A 20340-nucleotide genomic window follows, 5' to 3' on the forward strand; every position below is an offset into this window, starting at 1 on the left:
CCTTCCCTTATTTTGCTATTATTAAAGACAGATTGTACCAAGTGACGCAGGACACTCAAACTAGTGAGCAAATAACCCAATTGTTAATCCCAAAGAGCTGTAGGGAACTCGTATTCCATGCGGCTCACTTTAATCCCATGGCTGGACACTTAGGGCAAGATAAAACACTAGCCCGAATAATGGCCCAGGGATTCACGGGGTTGTCCGGTGGTGGTGTGCGGTGTGCCGTGAATGCCAATTAGTAAAATCCCACGGCCACTCCAAAAGCGCCTTTGCACCCTCTTCCTCTAATCGAGACCCTGTTTGAGCGAATTGGGATGGCTCTCGTCAGGCCATTAGATAGGTCAGCACGGGGATATCGCTTTATTTTAGTTCTGGTGGACTATGCAACGCGATATCCGGAAGCAGTGCCTCTCCACAATATCTCAGCATGCAGTATTGTGGAAGAGCTGTTCTGCTTTATGTCCCAGGTCAGGATTCCGAAAGAAATCCTGACAGACCAAGGCACTTCGTTTATGTCACGCACACTGCACGATCTATATGGGTTATTAGGGATTATAGTCTGTCCGCACTAGTGTCTATCACCCACAAACAAATGGCTTAATAGAGCGATTTAACCAAACCCTCAAAAACATAATCCGGAAATTCGTAAGTGAAGATGCGTGTAATTGGGGATAAGTAGCTCGAGCCCCTGTTATTCGCAGTACGAGAGGTCCCGCAAGCCTCCACAAGGTTCTCTCCATTTGAATTATTATATGGGCATAAGCCACGTCACATTCTGGACATGCTACAGGAAAATTGGGAAGAGGGACCTTGACCTAGCAAAAATGAAATCCAGTATGTTCTTGACCTGCACGCAAAACTCCACACCCTCACACACCTAACCCAGGAGAATTTGCAGCAGGCACAAGAACATCAAATCCAGCTGTATGACAGGGGCACGTGTCTTAGAGTTCACACGCCAGGAGACAAAGTGCTCGTATTATTGCCCACGTCGAGCTCCAAATTGGTTGCCAAGTGGCAAGGACCCTTCGAGGTCACACGGCAAGTCGGGGACGTCGACTAGGAGGTTAGGCAAATGGATGGGGCAGGGCATTGCAAATCTACCACCTCAACCTTTTAAAACGCTGGAATGAGGGGTTACTTGTGCCATTGGCGTCAGTAGTCCCGGAGAAGGCGGAGCTGGGACCGGAGGTGAAAAAGATAACATCTTGGACCATCCCTTGTGGAGACCACCTCTCACCGGCCCAACTCACGGAGGTGGCCAAGTTGCAAAAGGAATTTTACGACATGTTCCCGCCCCTTCCTGGTCATACCCACCTCATAGAATACCACATCGAAACGCCCCCGGGGTGGTAGTGCATAGCCGCCCTTACTGCTTGCCCGAACACAAGAAAAAGGTGGTTTGGGACGAACTGGAGGCCATGCTCGAAATGGGCATACTCGAGGAGTCCCAGAGTGACTGGAGCAGCCCAGTGGTCCTGGTTCCCAAGACCGATGGGTTGGTCCGGTTCTGTGTGGACCATAGAAAGATCAACGCGGTGTCTAAATTTGACACATACCCAATGCCTCGCATTGAGGAGTTGCTTGATCGGTTAGGTGCTGCTCGCTTTTATTCGACACTGGATCTAACAAAGGGATATTGGCAGATCCCCTTGACTCCTCTACCCCGAGAGAAAACAGTATTTTCCACACCGTTTGGTTTACACCAACTTGTCACGCTCCCTTTTGATTGTTTGGGGCGCCTGCTACGTTCGAGCGGCTTATGGACAGGGTCCTCTGCCCTCATGCTGCCTACGTGGCTGCCTATCTGGACGATATAATAATCTACAGCCATGATTGGCCACAGCACTTGGAACACCTGAAGGCCGTTCTAAAGTCGCTGAGGCGAGCGGGCCTCACAGCTAACCCGAAAAAGTGTGCAATTGGGCAGGTGCGTCCCCAAATTAACAAGACTGCAGCGATTGCGGCCTGACCGAGGCCCAAGACCAAAAAGGAGGCGGGACGGTTCCTGGGGCTGGCTGGCTATTATTGTAGGTTTCTACCTAATTATTCAGACTTCACCAGCCCGCTAACCAATCTCACTAAAAAAAAAAAAGGGGCTCCAGATCCAGTCCAGTGGACATAGCAGTGCCAACAGGCCTTCTGTGAGGTAAAAGCTGCACTGTGTGGGGGGCCACTTTTACACTCCCCTGACTTCTCTCTCCCCTTTATTTTGCAGACTGATGCATCGGACAAAGGGCTGGGGGCTATTTTGTCCCAGGAGGTGGAAGGTGAGGAGTGCCCCGTACTATACATCAGCAGGAAACTGTCGATGTGTGAAAGCAAGTACAGCACAATTGAGAAGGAATGTCTTGCCATCAAGTGGGTGGTCCTCGCCCTCCGATACTACCTGCTGGGGCGCCCTTTCACACTCTGTTCAGACCACACGCCCCTCCAGTGGCTCCACCGCATGAAGGATGCCAATGCGCGGATCACCGGTTGGTATCTTTCCCTCCAGCCATTTAAGCTCGAGGTGATCCACAGATGGTGGTGGCGGACTTCCTGTCCTGTCGGGGTGGGGGGGGGGGGGGGGGGGGGGGGGGGGTGGGGGGGGGTGGAGGTCAGCTTCAGGCCGGACAGCTCCCCGGCCTGAGTCAGGCAGTGGGGGTATGTGGCAGCAGGGGCGTAGCCAAGCAGCAGTCTGTGAATGGAGGGCAGGGTCAGGGAAAGTAAGTGGCTAAGTCATTCCACCTGCTGTCAATTAATGTGCGTGTGTGTTACAGGGACGGAGCATAAAAGGAGGGAGAGAGCAGAGAAAAGGGTCTCCCTCCCGACCACAACGCATGTGTGCATGTTGAGTGAGTGAATGCTGAAAAGCTGAAATAAGAAAAAAAAAAAAAAAAAAGTGTTTGTGTGTGACCAACAACTCTCGCCTGCTGTGCTCCACCCAAATCCAGAGTTGCTACACCATGTATGAGCTGTTACTATAAACAATAAATGTATCAGAACGAGTGCGTGAATGTTACGAACGGTGAGGTAATAAAAATAATGCCCACCCTTCTGACCAATCAGATTGGAGAACTGATCCACACTGTGGTATAAATCATTAGATCACATGAGCCTTGTGGACAGAAACAGAGCACCTGGACACTCTTCCTCAGAGAGAGGAAAGGTCAGAAGGTTGTACTGCGCAGTTGGCAAAAAGCACAATGCACTCGGTCATATGATTGATATATCTCTCATACACACACCGAGATGACAGCTGTTGTCAGTATACAGTGGGGCAAAAAAGTATTTAGTCAGTCACCAATTGTGCAAGTTCTCCCACTTAAAAAGATGACAGAGGCCTGTAATTTTCATCATAGGTATACCTCAACTAAGAGACAGAATGAGAAAAAAAAATCCAGAAAATCACATTGTCTGATTTTTAAAGAATTTATTTGCAAATTATGGTGGAAAATAAGTATTTGGTCAATAACAAAAGTTCATCTCAATACTTTGTTGGCAATGACAGAGGTCAAACGTTTCTGTAAGTCTTCACAAGGTTTTCACACACACTTGCTGGTATTTTGGCCCATTCTTCCATGCAGATCTCCTCTAGAGCAGTGATGTTTTGGGGCTGTCGCTGGGCAACACGGACTTTCAACTCCCTCCAAAGATTTTCTATGGGGTTGAGATCTGGAGACTGGCTAGGCCACTCCAGGACCTTGAAATGCTTCTTACGAAGCCACTCCTTCGTTGCCTGGGCGGTGTGTTTGGGATCATTGTCATGCTGAAAGACCCAGCCACGTTTCATCTTCAATGTCCTTGCTGATGGAAGGAGGTTTTCACTCAAAATCTCACGATACATGGCCCCATTCATTCTTTCCTTTACACGGATCAGTCGTCCTGGTCCCTTTGCAGAAAAACAGCCCCAAAGAATGATGTTTCCACCCCCATGCTTCACAGTAGGTATGGTGTTCTTTGGATGCAACTCAGCATTCTTTCTCCTCCAAACACGACAAGTTGAGTTTTTACCAAAAAGTTCTATTTTGGTTTCATCTGACCATATGACATTCTCCCAATCCTCTTCTGGATCATCCAAATGCTCTCTAGCAAACTTCAGACGGGCCTGGACATGTACTGGCTTAAGCAGGGGGACACGTCTGGCACTGCAGGATTTGAGTCCCTGGTGGCGTAGTGTGTTACTGATGGTAGCCTTTGTTACTTTGGTCCCAGCTCTCTGCAGGTCATTCACTAGGTCCCCCCGTGTGGTTCTGGGATTTTTGCTCACCGTTCTTGTGATCATTTTGACCCCACAGGGTGAGATCTTGCGTGGAGCCCCAGATCGAGGGAGATTATCAGTGGTCTTGTATGTCTTCCATTTTCTAATAATTGCTCCCACAGTTGATTTCTTCGCACCAAGCTGCTTACCTATTGCAGATTCAGTCTTCCCAGCCCGGTGCAGGTCTACAATTTTGTTTCTGGTGTCCTTTGACAGCTCTTTGGTCTTGGCCATAGTGGAGTTTGGAGTGTGACTGTTTGAGGTTGTGGACAGGTGTCTTTTATACTGATGAGTTCAAACAGGTGCCATTAATACAGGTAACGAGTGGAGGACAGAGGAGCCTCTTAGGCTGCTGGGCCATAGAAGGTTCACGCTGCACGCTGCATGCTACACGCTACACGTTCACGTGAAGAACCGGACCCTGGGCCATTAAACTTCATGCTTGGATGTTCACGTGTTGCGTCTGTTCTACTTTGACCGAGTAACCAACAATACGGACTCTTCGGATGACGACGATTGCCTCATTCTGCTTTTACTGAGACAGAGGAAGAGAAAAAGGAACAGAATTTGGAGCCGAGAACACTTCCTTCTGAGAGAAACCCGTGGTGAATTTCACCGAACATTCTATAATCTGCTTGACAATCCCGATGAAGAACTATTTTTCAATTATACCATTCAATTATATTTTTTCTGAAGTTTTCCCCTGAAAGCATAGAGTTATCTCCCTAGACCCGTTCTGATTGGCTGGCGCGGCGGTGACCGCATGCATTGACTGGAATTTCCATCTTCACGCCTAGAAAAAAGTGTGCATGTTCATTTCACGCTTCACGCGTGAAGTGTGCAGCGTGCAACGTGAACGCCGTTCTATGGCCCAGAGCAAGTCATGCTACGTTTGTCCACTTTTCTTTACACGCGTGTAGCGTGTAGTGTGCAGCATGCAGCGTGAACCTTCTATGGCCCAGCAGCCTTAAAGTAGTTGTTACAGGTCTGTGAGAGCCAGAAATCTTGCTTGTTTGTAGGTGACCAAATACTTATTTTACCAAGGAATTTACCAATTAATTCATTAAAAATCCTACAATGTGATTTCCTGGATTCTTTCCCCCCATTCGGTCTCTCATAATTGAAGTGTACCTATGATGAAAATTACAGGCCTCTCATCTTTTTAAGTGGGAGAACTTGCACAATTGGTGGCTGACTAAATACTTTTTTTTTTGCCCCACTGTAATTCAGTTTTTGCTCAAAGTGCTTTATAAATGTTCTAATATTAAACACTGTTCACTCAGTCTAAGCTGTCAGGAAGAGTTCATTGCGTTCTTGGACATTTTCACACTCAGACTCCGGGTAAATGAGTGTCGGGGCCCATGTGTTAATCTCTACAGTTATTATGCACCTATTTTATATTAATATTAGACAGAAGGCACATTCGTGCCCCTCACCAGCGGGTTTTGCCCGTCTTCAGGTCCCACTCTACGATGTGTGTGTCGTCTGAGCCGCTGTACAGAACAGACTCTTCTGGGTGCCACTGGACGCTGTTCACACTTCCACTGTGCCCTCCATCCTGAGAGAGAGGCAGAGAAAGAACAGAGAGAGCGACAATAAGAGAGCAAGAATGGTAGAGAAAGCCGTGTGCGCACGTGCGTGAGAGAGAGAAAGAGACGCGAGGGAGCCAATAAGAGAGCGAGAATGACCGAGAAAGCAGTGTGTGTGTTATAATATGATGACGACGCAGGTCCAAATGCAAAACACACACACGATTAATGAGCTCTAAGCAGTGCAGCCCATTTCAGAGTGTTAGAGATACAGAAGTGATCAATACGGCTCGGCTCCATCTTAATCACAAATCCAATAACTCTCCCGAGATACACAGATTACAGTGCGTCTTATTTATAAACACAATCATGCTCATTAATTATTCACATTCAACAAAACAATGATGTTCATCTTATCAAAAGTAAGTGAAGTTGATTCTATTAAAAGTAATAAAATAATTTATGAATGGTAATTACTAAAGTACATACAGTAAAGAAATGGAAACTGATCTGACGGAAAGCTTGTTATTGCTGAATATTATTTTCTCAAGTGTGTATTGCTCAACTGCGCACCGGCATTGTGCATCATTTTATATCTTATGTTATTCTGGTCTGGCCAAAGTCTTTCTGAATAGCATGTGTTGTTCAGGATGTATCACTTCTTATCATGTATTTTAACTCTTCCTCAATTGTGCATTCATGGACTGGAATGTTTGGCTCGGTCATGGGGGAAATAAATAAATAAATAGAGAAGCACGAGACAGACTGACCAATAGAAAATGTTGAGGTTTGGTTAGACTGCAGACTGACTTGGCTTCTGATATGGATTTAATAAAAGTCTATCTTTCCTGAGAGAGTTTCCATCATCAGGATTTTTAACACCGGCACTCGAGAGGAATGTGATCAGAGATAAACCAGCTAATGGTGTTAGTCAGCGTTTGATCAGAAGTGAAGCGAAACCCCGGCCGTGTCGTACCAGAGTGCAGTGGAGATCTCCCTTCACTGTGCTGTAGATGAGGACGGTGCCCGCTGCTGTACCCAGAGCCAGCAGATCCACCTGCTGAGCCGACGCCGGACCTGCCTCCGACTTCCTCTTCTTCCTCTGAGGCCCCTCCTATAAAAAAAAAAAAAAAAAAAAAAAACACACGTTACATAACAGGGTTAAAGAAATCAGTCATCATCGAACCCGACCCAGGAAGTAAAAGCCCCGTCGTGACGTGGTTTAGTTGTCTGGAAACAGCTGATCTGGGTAACATCATCCAAAACCATCATCCCTGTTTAAAAATGAATATCCTGCTCAGTTGACTTGCACTTGCGTGTTCCATCCCATCTGTGAAGTCCATACAGGAGCTCACCAGAACCAGAACATTTACACCTTTGCTTCTTAAAACGGGGTCCTGGATGGAGATCCAGGTCTCCGATACAAATATTCTTCTGTAACATTTTAAATTGTCATCCGGTGGTTTAGCCGCATGTTTAAACATGAACAGAGTTGATCAAACATGTCTATGATGGATCATTAGACAACAGACCTTTTTTTTTTTTTTAAAAAAAGGAAAATTTGACCAAATTTTTGACTGGATTTTTCATTTGACTTCTGTAAAGCAATTGTTAAAGAAACTCTGGCTAGCAAGCTGAATAATGCCGCTTTTCCACTACAAACGCAGCTGAGTTGGGCTGAGCCGTGCAGTGCTGAGTCGAGCTGAGCGGGGCTGTTGGGGTTGCATTTCGACTACAACCGCGCTGAACCGTGCTGGCTGGAAGTGGGTGGACACATTGGGTGGAGTTAGCGAAAGTGGGTGGACGTCACGTGATGTCGTTAAGCAGCGCACACAGTGACATCAGTGAGCTTTTAAGCGGTAGTCTCACGACCCGAATAGTAAACAATAAACATGGAGGACATGGAGTCGTTAGTGTTGCTGGTCTTGGTGCTGTGGCTTGTTGTCACCGACAACGCCAACAGATACTGGCAAGAGCGTATAGATGAGGCGAGGCGCATAAGGCTTCAGAAATTCTCGTAATTCTTCTTCCGGGTTTGCGGTGTTTACAGATCCCAGCGTGCTCGCGGGGCGTGTGTGGGCATGTGAGGACACTCCTCCTCACCAATCAGTGCACAGGGGAGTGTCTGCTCACGCCCCCAGCCTCACTCGGCTCGCTTTGGCTCGCTTCAGCCCCACTCCAAAACCGTGCGAGTTTTAGGGGCTAAGCAGGGCTGAAGCGAGCTGAGTCGTGCTGTTTTTTGGTAGTCGAAACGCGAGCCGTGTCGGGCTGAAGTGAGCTGAAGCGAGCTGAAGTGAGCCGAAAAAGGGTAGTGGAAAAGGGCCATCAGATCACGGGTTTGCATGTTTAAGTCTCTGCAGCTTGACAGAGCTGTCGCAGAGGACACTATAAAGATCTGATCGCTGTTCTAAGAAACATATTCCTGCTCGCCAGTAATAATTCGGCGTGATGCCGAATTCTCATCTTTAGTACCATCTGACGTGAATAATTAATCACTGGTAATTAGGGCTGTAACGATACACCCAACTCACGATTCGATTCGCATTGCGATTTTTGACCCACGATTCGATACGCCCACGATTTTTTTAAAAACGTTTTTTTAAAAAGTAGTAAATTTGACTTATTAACATTTACTTACTCACATTAACTATTTAATAACAAATAATTCAGACCACTGCAGAGAATGAGTAATATGTATGCAAAAATGAACAAATGTATATCCAAAGATTGTTTTATTTCTCAAAATAATACTGTTGAGCCGGAAGCTCTGGTTTTTTCGGTTCTGAAAAAGTCATTTTTCCAAATCGTGTAAATCCGTTAAGATTTTTTTTTGGGGGGGGTGGCTCTCTCACTGTCTCACTCTCATAGGGCCAATGATTTTCTGTGATCGCGGAAAACAGATGGAAATTACGGAATTTTTATAGTGAAACATTGCTCGCGTGTCAAAATGTAACTGCCGCAGAAGGCTTCCGCCCAAGCAGACATGCCTTCAGTGTTGCCAGATATTGCTAACGTTTTCCACCCCAAAATATGTTCAAAACCAGCCAAAAAGCACCTAAACCTGCCCAATCTGGCAACACTGCATGCCTTTCCGGTCAAGTGATTGTGATTGGCTTGTGGCACACCTAGCCAGCCAACGAGCTGCTTGTTTACAGATTCGCTCCCCGCGTCGCAACCAGAATGGCGACCGCTTAAAAGAAATGAATGCTCTGCCAGTGGCGAGTGTGGACGTTGCGTGGCTCGCAGAAGATTGTCGCAGGTCGGCGAAAAAACGACTTACTAATAGATATAAAAAAATAAAAGTAATTTAAGTAAGTTTAAAATGTAATTTAAATAAAAAGTAAAGTATTCATAAATTGAAGTTTGGAAGCGCCTCTGTTTTTGGGCTGAGGAGAAGTTTGAAAGGGTGTACCGCGATTCTGCCTTCTTGTATCGCAATACGGATCGTGGCTCTGCGTATCACGATTTCGATACGCATATCGTTACAGCCCTACTGGTAATAATTTGGAGTGATTTTGAATTCCTTTTGTCTTTAGTGTGTGCAGTCGTGTCACATATCAGATGACAAACAAGCGAGAATCCTTCCTCCAAAATATGAAAAGTTGACCTGAACTCAGTGCTTCGTATCAGGATTTCACTGCTGACGGTATTCTCTTTTGCACAGTTTTTATCTTCATTTATCTCAATTCTTGTTTTTAGCACTATTCACAAACACTTATTTGTATATTTTATAGTCTGCTTGTTCTTGGAACCTTTTTTTTTTAATTCTCTCTTTTCACATGTCTGATCAGGGCTCGAAATTAACTTTTTTTCTTTGTCCCCCCCAGTGGTCCCGAATTCTGTGTTGTATTGTCCCGAATGGAAGCAACAGTGTCCCCATTTTTTTCCTCTCTGAAATAACCAGTGGTTAATATTATCATATGAAGTTACTATTATATTTGTAACTATGCGATTTTGAACCCTTTATATCATTTTTACAATAAGTCACAAGACACAAGCGACACGTCCTATACATCATCTACTTCAAAATTACAGTTATTGCATTTTCAGTCTATTAAACTTTGGCGATCTCACTGTATGAATAGATACCCGTTTATTTAAAGGGGCCAACTAGCTCATTCAGAAAATGTTTCAACTCCCTACATCTGCAGTACACTTTAGTTGAAAATAAGAGCCCTTTTATGTTCATTTCATCTACTTATACCTTGAATATCTGTTGGCACTTATAAGGCCAACTTATAATTTTCACCATTACCGTTATCCATTTTATGAACTTTCCGTTATCCATTACCGTTATCCATTTTATGAACTTTCCGTTATCCATTTTATGAACTTTCCGTTATCCATTTTATGAACTTTCCGTTATCCATTTTATCCATTTTTTTCCGTTATCCAGCCACATCATTCCTGTTGTATTTTATAACGTGTCTAACAGTGTTCATTAAGTTCATTCAGTTGCTAGCGTTGCCTGCAGACCAGGCGAGGACACTTTGGATCCTGAAGGTCCCGGAGACGTTATGTCTGGGCTTTCAGTTTCTTCCCCGCGGTCGGTCCGCTTCAACCACTTCAGCATTTTTGTTCTGGCAAGAGTCGGCGCAGCGTGTGCGGTAGCAATTCCATTCCAAGTCCATATAATGCGGACTCCGGCCGAAGATTCTAGAACAGAATGCGCTGCTCTGTAGCCTACGGATGCAGGTGCATCGAAAGTGTAGCTACTATGTATTTTTCGCTGTTAACGTTTTAAAATTAAAATTGACAAATTAGGTGAATGTCTACGTATGTGTTACGGCTTTGTAAATAATATTAATGTAGAACTTTTTTTCTAGATCTATTTTTTTCCATTGTCCCGGGATTGTCCCAGATATGATAATTTTGTGTCCCGATGACATTTTTTATGGTCCCCGGGACGTCGGGACACCGTTAGTTTCGAGCGCTGTGTCTGATAACTTGATGCTACAAGAAAACTATTTCCCAGCTTGGGATCAATAAAGTAAGTAAATCAAATCATCAACAGCGGTCTGAAAAGTAGCCGGTCACCGGCGGCAAATCGCTGGCTATGGCTTGTTATGCCGCCGGCTATTGTCAGTCGAGTCACAAAATTTAATATTAAATATTTCTGACAAAAAAAAAAGCAAAAAAAGTTGTGAACGTAAATTACATCCACTACGTCATGTATGTCCGTTGCCGCGTCAACTGTGTTTACATCCTCGACACGAGTGCAGCCATTACTGCCGCCTGTGTTGCCAGTTTGCGTGGTTTCCCGCCCAATTTGGGCGGTTTTAAGTGCATTTTGGCGGGTTTTGAACATATTTTGGGCTGTAAAACGTCAGCAGTATCTGGCAACATATTTTTTTTTTTTACTTAATACAAGAAATTAATGGATGCCAACGTTTTTACCAAAATGGTATTTTATTTTCCATTGTTTAGGCAGCTTCAGCATCATACTGAGAGATTCTGTTCAAATTGTTTTTTTTCTTCTATGAAGCCTGAGCCATTTATTTTAGTTTATAATTATTGTTTAATTTAGTCTTCAGGAGAGACTGCCTGCACACAGTACTAGTATTAATAGTGTTTTTTCTTACATGAAAGCTGAGGCATTTATATTATATTTTAAGGTAACTTCATGTTGTGCTGTGAGGTCCTCTGCACTTTAACTTTTGAACCAACAGGTGCATTTGGATAAGTAAAGCCTATTTTTCTGCATTTTTGTAGTCCTGGTAATCTTTTATACTGGTAAAGTTGTTCATAGGACCATTTCTCAGTGTCTTTTTTTTAATCAATAGTTTTTCAGTAATAACTTAATATTTAACATATCACTCAATTTTAAACAACCCCCACGCCTCCCCCATAGTCTCCAAAATTTCTGTGGGAAACACTGGCGTGCGTAACAACGCTAATCAAGATTAAGCTAGACGACCCGCCTCAAATACCCGTCCCGGGTAAAATGTTATCCCAATTTTAGATGGCCTGTTCCAAACCATCCCGCCCCATGAAAAATTCATGCTTGCATCTCTCTCTCATTCATATATATATATATATATATATATATATATATATATATATATATATATATATATATATATATATATGATTCCACGCTTATGGGTACTGAAATGGGGACATGAACTTATTTACCTAAAACCATTTCTTTTTTTTTTTACCATCAGGTCACAAAACATGTAATCTTTAATGAATGATATGTTAAAAGATAACTTTAGTTTTCTGAGATGTAATAAAAACATTTATATGCCAAAGTCAGAACGCAACAGAAGTGTTGTGGACATATATATTCTCAATTTTAACAATGTAGAATTACTTTTTGAAACATAGGAAGGTGATGTTTTAGCAAATATAATTAATAAACATGTGTAGTAGAATAAACATACACATTCTTTCAATAAGATTAACATGGTATATAGCTAGATTGTAATTAATTTGTAACAGACGCGAGATGGACAATCGTAACAGAAGTAATGTAACAGACATCATTTTGGAACTCATAGGCTTGACTTTGGCATATAAATATGTTTTTATTACATCTCAGAAAATTAAAGTTATCTTTTAACATATCATTCATTAAAGATTACATGTTTTGTGACCTGATGGTAAAAAGAGAAATGGTTTTAGGTGAATAAGTTCATGTCCCCATTTCAGTACCCATAAGCGTGGAATCACTCATTTTTTTATATATATATATATATATATATATATATATATATATATATATATATATATATATATATATATATATATATATCCCTGCACGCTTTACGTGCATTATGTCTGCCGCTGGCAGACATTTTACCATTTTGCACCCTGCTGTAAATTGTACCCTGCTATTCTCCCAAACTTTGAAGCCCCTGCAAGCTTCAACATGCACGTAAACACAATCAAAACCGCTCTTATTTCGTAGCAAGTCACAAATACATATGGTATTTATCAGCTTAAGGTCGATCCGTATTGTGAAATTCTTGGGCCGAGGTCTTGAAAGTAAGGCCGAGGTCACGGTATTTCACCATACGGATCGACCTTAAGCTGGTAAATAATTTTTTTTTCTTTACCAAATTCTAACAGAAAACGAGAGCGCACGAAAGAGAAAACCGAGCCGAGCCGCCATTTTGAATCCTCATTCACGGCTGTAATGCAAATGGCTTCCTCCTCGGTATACAAGTGCACTTCCATGGCAGGGAAAAAAAAAACCTACATTTTGCCGCCTATGTAGTCCCCTATTTATACAAAATTGAGTCATTCAGGATTCAGCCATGTTTTTGCTCGGCGTTAGCAACAGTTACAGGTTTTTAGCTTTCTCCTGAAATGTTTGCTTTTATTTCTTCTTCCTCAGGGGAGTAAAACTCGCTTTCGCTGTGAAGACTGTCGTTATCGCTATCCATGATGTAAAATTAATGCTATTATGCTGAGAAATGCTGGCAAAATTAATAAGATTTTGGATAAAAATCTTATAAATCTTATAAAATAAGATAAATGTTGACAAAAATTGCTACCATGTTTGTTGTTGTGAACGTGTGAGTCGCCAGAGGTCCATAACCAGGGTCCGTAACCGGGGTCCATATCGTAGGATACGGACCCGCTCGCCAGCCAGTCAGAGCGCAGGATTTGATGGAAACCGGACAGCGAAAAAAATAAATAAGTTTTAACTTCTCCTACTTATTATATTTTGGCTTTTGCCGATCTTTTGAAGATCATCTAAATCAAATAAAGCTATTTGAAACAAAATTAAGAAATTTTTGTAATGCCTTCTAAAATCACGTACGGTGTTTTAGCCCCATGCCCAAGATGGGGCGAATAAACTGGGGGCTAAACCATCACAAGCCTTTTCATTTTGTACTTAGGTTTGGAAATCTAAAATTGTTTTAGTGCTGATTCAATAATGTAGAGGCCCTTTTAAAAAAAAAGTTTGTACAGGACTAAAAAATAGGGTGCCTAAGACTTTAAAGGAGAACTGAAATCATTTTTAAACTTGCTTTATTTCTTAACTAACATGTTATTCAATTACACTTTAGGTTTTAGTAACCTTATATCGTGACTCGTACTGGCAACTAATTGTAAATAATATTATACTTATCAGCCTATTCGGTTTTTAGCCGTGTTGAATTTAGTTCGTTTGGTCCACGGCAGGCGTCGCTTATCCGCGTGATCTTCACAAGACTTGTGCGAGACTTCAAAACTTGACGTGTCAGAGCCGCCATTTTGAAAAATGTTTCCAAACGAAATACTGCACAAAAACGAGTTTAAATGACGATTACTGCCTACTTTTTTCCAAACTTTCCTGATTGCTATCAAAACAAAAAGCTTCCGGCTTGATCACATCAGCATTCGAAAGAGGGCACGCGCGCCTTTTGACAACCCCCGTGTCCGAAATTGCTCCCTACTCACTGTATAGGGCACTGTATAGTGAGGACGCCATTTTGTAGTGCTGTCGGAAACTTTAGCGAGGATTATTTACACCCTATATAGCGCACTCAAAGTATCCCACAACGCATCATGAAAAGTAGTGTACAACGATGGTCACTAACCAAAGCAATATATCCCATCATGCATTGCGGTCACGCTGAAAGAAATCAAAAGTCTCAAATTTGATTTAATGAAAGGCAACAGCAAAGAAGAAAGTATTCAGCCTGGATTTAAAAAAAAAAACTGAAAGACGAAGGTACTTTGTATTGATTAATGTGGGAAATACGCTCAGTATAATATGGATTTATCACAAAAACACATGCATGTATTTATTATTTCGAAAACCCATCAGCTGACTGATCTGGTTTTAATTGTGCGACAGCAATGATGGAAATACCAGCGTGATGGACTGGTGTTCAAAATTGTTTTTTGAAATTGTTCGAAAAACAATTATAATGACTGATTAATACATTTAAGAGACCACTCTTAATTATATACAGTACAAGACTGTATTAAAGAAGACCTGGAGGCAAATTTTTTTTATTATCGAAATTCTATTTCTCATTTTATTAAATATAGGAATGCATTTTTGATCGCTGCTATAGCGAGTTATGAGTGTTTAAAATATGCTACATGATATCAGTCCATATGTCAAAGCGATGGCCGTAAACGAGATTCGTTGAGACCTGTACGAGACATCGTAGGACGGAAGTAAAACGTACAGCGGAAATCAAAGTAACCAACATCTGCCAATGTTCCGTGTCCAAAATCACTCATTCGTTCACTACTCCCTATATAGGGCGGCACGGTGGTGCAGTGGTTAGCACGATCGCCTCACAGCAAGAAGGTTCCGGGTTCGAACCCAGCGGCTGGCGAGGGCCTTTCTGTATGGAGTTTGCACGTTCTCCCCGTGTCTGCGTGGGGTTTCCTCAGAGTCCAAAGACATCCACTTAGGTTAACATAGGGCAGCCTTGGGCTGAAGTGCCCTTGAGCAAGGTACCGAACCCCTGACTGCTCCCTGGGCGCTGTAGTATGGCTGCCCACTGCTCTGGGTGTGTGTTCACTGCTTCAGATGGGTTAAATGCAGAGGATGAATTTCACTGTGCTTGAAGTGTACATGTGACAAATAAAGGTTCCTCCTTCATCATTTTATCAATGAGCTCACTGTATAGTCCTCTATACAGAGATTCCCTATATAGGGAGTAGTGAACAAGTGAGTGATGGGTTGTTTTACAATCAGGGTACAAAGTTTATGTCACAGGGGTCCAAAATTCAAATTGATTCAAACTGGTTCTTGTACCAGTTTTTAAGTGAAGGACAAGTTAAAGAACAGATTTCAGGTAATTTTTTGACATGTGTGTATGGTAGTTTTGTGTAATCTGCTATAAGATAAAGAAGATTAAGTGTAGCTTTAAGCAGGGCTGGGAGAAACAAATGAAGTGATTCTCGGAGAGGACATTTTTTTTGACAATTCAGAATCCGCTACTTCCATAGTGCTTTTAAATATAAGGCTGTAAGCTTTGTGTTAGTTGTCTCTAATATTTATGTCCCAATATCTTGACCACATTTTAGGATGAAAATAATCATTTTAGATATGGCATATTTCACAAAAATTTGACACCAAGGACTGAAATTCTGTAACAGGCTAATGAAAAGATAATGCATAGGCCATGGCATTTTATTTTTTGTTTCTAGTTTCAACTATAGACCTATTGTGCAATCTAAAAAAAAAAAAAAAAAAAAACCAACTGTTCCTGCATAAAGGCACCGGTGTGGATAGAAATTCACCTGATGTGTCCTGTACATAACCTGTTTTCCCTCAATTTGCGTCAACCTGAGATGATGCATCTATTTTTACAAATGCCCATTCCAATTCGAAGCTGTTCCACTAAAAAATCCTTAATGTTAAGTCACAAGGAATTCTTGAAATATTGTGGAAACCAGATAGAATTTATTTGGTATTTGAAACAAAAAAAAATTTTTTCATTATATGTAATTACATATTTTTGTAACGCCAAGCAAAAATTTTCTTTTTAAACTAATAGTTTTGCCAATAAGAATGCCTAACTAAAGTAACTGCTAATATCTGGTCATTTTATGATAATATGACATTATTTCTATCATCCCTCACAAGGAAAGAACTTCAATGTGATTATGTGACTTCCTGACTGCCTATGCAAAATTGGAATTGAAATTGTCCCGTATGTAACCAGATTTTTTCAGTCTTCAGAATTTTTGTAAAATTATGGATTTCATAGACCAGATGCCAGAGGGATAAAGTGAATAATGTTGTCGATAATTCGAAGAGGTTATGATTAGATCAATAAACAATTCTTCATTCCACATGGGCTTAGAATGGAAAATGAGAGGTTTGTCCCATACGTAACTTAATGATTTTATATAGTAACTTAGGGGGATTAGAAAGTGTCCTCAGAGGCATCAGAAAGTTTTTTGATTACTTTATTTTATTAGAAAAAGTATCAATTTTCATGTCTAAGCCTAGTGAGCTACCTCGCTTGGACAAAAAGTTCTGTAATGTGAGAGCAATCATAGGGCTGACATTTTTGAATTTTTCATCAAATGTCCCGTACGTAACTGAAATTGTAGCTCTAACTATTTGTCAGGTAAGCCAAACTATGGTTTTGATAGAATGTCTTAGAGCCATATTAAGACCATTTCATCAGACAATCTGAAATCAACATCAGAAATCAATATCAGATCTTTTTTGGCCTTTTATTGTATTACTCTGGGTGCGGTAAGGGCCTTGGTCCCGTATGTAACTATTGCTGACTTAGCATGTTCATTGGTCAAAAAAAGTACCGAAACACTGGTTTTTTTTTCTTAGATTTTTGGCACTCTTATCAGCTGGATACTACTCTCAATGAAAACATACTTTAATTCAAAATATGGGAAAGTCAATTTTTCAACCCTCTGGTTGACAGCAGTGTCAAATAATTATGAAACATGCCACGTTATTTTATATTGAAAAATTAGCCATCTCGGAGAGGACATTTTTTTGACACAATTGCATACTAATTTGATCAAAATAGTCTGAAAACTTACTGGCATTCAACATTAGGGGTCGACCGATAATCTGCCTGGCTGATATATCGGGCCGATATTCTGCATTTTTAGGGTTATCGGTATCGGCCATAATTTCCACCGATATGCCGATAACATGCCTTTTTGCAGCCATTTTGTTCCTAACGCGACTGTCACTGCACGTCCTTTCCTGCACTCGCCTCTCTGAGTTCAAGAACACGGTCCCGCCCACCACAACATCTGATTTGTTTGGCACAAGAGATTATAGCCAATCGACACGTGTAGCTAAACGCTGTGAACGGTTTCAAGGCGGCCGTACGGGCACTCGGGCAGAAGTGGCACAAGGGATACAGCCAATCAACACGCGTAGCTAAACGCTGTGAACTGTTTCAAGGCGCCTGTACGGGCACTCGGGCAGAAGCAGATCCCACTTCAAGGTAAGGACACGCTGCTTTTGCTGCAATAAGTCACAAACACACAAGTTGCAAAAGCACAACATCATTATATGTTTACATTCTTCATCTACTACTCGTTAAAATTGTCCATTTGCATCTGTGTAGCCAGGCAAACTTAGCTTACAGAAGGAAGCACTTGAATTAGCCTACAACCAACTAGTCTCGCTGAAACTACATGTAATGCTTCCTTCACTACAATATAACCCTCCTAAATTGGGAATATTAGGCTTGGGCATTAAAAGCATTAGAATGTAGATGGTTACTTGTTAAGTTGTTGCATAATAGGGAGTGATAGCCGACTTTACGTTTGATTTTACTTTTTAAAAAATGCTGCAGGCAGCTCCCTACACTTGATTTATTTAAAAACTACTTGAAGTTGGCAAGTCTTACTTAGTTCTTAGTGTAAAAAAATCCAGAGTGTATTTTCATTTATTTTCCACTGAAAATGGTGAGCTGTAATATAGTAGGGAGTGATTTATTTTTTTATTGGTGAATATTTTATTATTATTTTATTTCTCATTTTATTCTAACTAATGTTTGACTTTATTGTACAAATACTGCTGGCATCTCCCTGCACAAAATTTCATGTTCAATTTTACAATTAAACATACATTTCATGGATATGAAGGTCTGTCTCAGTGTGTGCCATGTTTAATTTCATGTGAATTATAATGTTTACATTTATCGGTTGCACATATCGGTATCGGCCCTGAAAAAAACACATCGGTCGATCCCTATTCAACATTAAAACTTACCTATGTTTCCAATGATATGGAAGCAAATATTTGTTTTATGGTATAAAGAATGATGTAAGTGCATCCCTTTTGGAGCTACCTGTGGTCAAAAAAGCACTTGTTCTAAATGACACGAGTAATTTTGCTGAATATGACATATTGCCATACATTCACCAAAAATAACGTTATCACCAATTTTTTTTTTTTTGCATGGTAAATAGAGCTACGGTATCACAGGGCTACAAAAAAACAAAGTTTATTTAGTCAAGCCTTTTGATATTGAAGATAAGTGTTAAATGTGATTTTTAGCCTGCGTACCCTGATTGTAAAACAACCCTGATTTCGGGCACGGAATGTTGGCCACTTTGTACGTTTTACTTCCATCCTACGATGTCTCGCACAGGTCTCAATGAATCTTGTTTACGGCCATCGCTTTGACATATGGACTGATATATTACAGAGCATATTTCAAACACTCAACTTGCTACATCAGTGACAAAACAGCAACCAAAAATACATTCCGATATTTAATAAAATGAGAAACTGAATTTCGATAATAAAAAAAAATTGCCTTCAGGTCCTCTAATAGTCTTGTACTGTATATAATCAAGAGTGGTCTCTTAAATTTATTAGCAATTTAGCATCAATAATATTTAATTAGAACTCGAAATGAGCGGTCACTTTAAACTAAGGGTTTAAGCTAAAGTTCAATGAATTAAAAAAAATAAAAACAAACAAACAACAGTAAACAGTCTAAGTAGAAGGTGATGTTTAATATGATGTGTCTCCAAAATCTAGTGGGTCAAGGTTGAAAAGGTTTAGAACATAAAGCCCCAAAATGCCTTAAATATGTTCCTATGATGCTCAAAATTAAACCTGTACTGTGTTTTTTTTTAACTCAAATTTACTCATCCTGAACTTTTCCCCCAGAAGTTTGAGCTCTCCACCACCTGCTGAATTTCAGTCAGAAGAGAAGATTAGAGAAGAAGAAAAGAAAACCCCACTGATAAAACACCATTTATTAATAAAAAGAGTCTGGTATTAGAGTTAGCATAAAGTCAAAATGAACATATTACACGATTAGTAGAAAAGCTTTAACAGCAAAACATGATATTATAACTTCAAACGAACAAAGACACAGGAAACAATAAACTACAACTGCACCAAATCCTAACCAAACACCCAGGATTAAACAGAAATAAAGAAAGAAAGGAAAGCCCTGAGGCCATCATCTCGGAGGTGAACATGTGCGTCAGTAACACATGTGCGTTTCACTACGGGGTGCTAAAAGCTAACCGTGCTATCTAGAAATAATCTCGGACAAGATTAAATGTTCGCGAATAGCGTCTCAAGTCATTTTTAAATGTCTTAAAACACGGCTGGAGTGATCTAAGCGCGGTCATAAAGGTTGTACAAGCACAGAAATCCGAGCTAGCGAAGTTAGCATAGTGTGTGTGAGTGTAGCAGCAGGCCTGTCTGGGTTTGGAATGAAAAAAACTGACGTCGTGTGTCAAATCGAAACCTAGGGCGCTAGGTAGTGTGGATTACTGTGCGCGAGACGCCATGGTGATTATACTGTCATGGCGGATAATGAAGTGCGCGCGAGTGAGTGAGCGAGGCGCAGTTGAGGATACGGCCCGGGCCCCCGTGTACCTTGGTCGCTCGGCATGGTCCCCAGGCGATGCAAGTACAAGTGGCGCTGAGATGCGCGGAAGGCACGTATTCCCGGTGCAGCGCGCGCGAGTCGGCGTTCCAGATCCGCAAGCGGCCGTCCTGCGCGCACACGGCGAGGTAGTGCCGCGATTTCGGCGAGAAGGAGCACGGCAGCGTCGGCGCTGATGAAGAAAAAACACAGCCTCCGTCGGCCGCCATTCTCAGTGCGCTCGCTTGGTTTGGTTTGGTTTGGTTTGCTTGCGTGCGCG

The 20340-nt window shown here is 41.7% G+C and overlaps 1 protein-coding gene across 1 annotated transcript in view; it reads right to left on the bottom strand.

Moving 5' to 3' along the window:
• The window catches only part of wdr43 (WD repeat domain 43), a 65904-nt gene extending 45564 nt beyond the window's left edge, over positions 1-20340 (bottom strand). Inside the window, exons 1-3 of the mRNA XM_060933343.1 lie at positions 20072-20340; positions 6752-6889; positions 5683-5804 (exon numbers count right to left, since the gene is read on the bottom strand). Coding sequence (XP_060789326.1) covers positions 5683-5804; positions 6752-6889; positions 20072-20290 — 479 coding nt within the window. The 5' untranslated portion in view covers positions 20291-20340. The remainder of the gene's footprint in view (positions 1-5682; positions 5805-6751; positions 6890-20071) is intronic.

This window comes from Neoarius graeffei, chromosome 11, assembly GCF_027579695.1.
Source record: "Neoarius graeffei isolate fNeoGra1 chromosome 11, fNeoGra1.pri, whole genome shotgun sequence".
In the NCBI taxonomy this organism is placed as follows: Eukaryota; Metazoa; Chordata; class Actinopteri; order Siluriformes; family Ariidae; genus Neoarius; species Neoarius graeffei.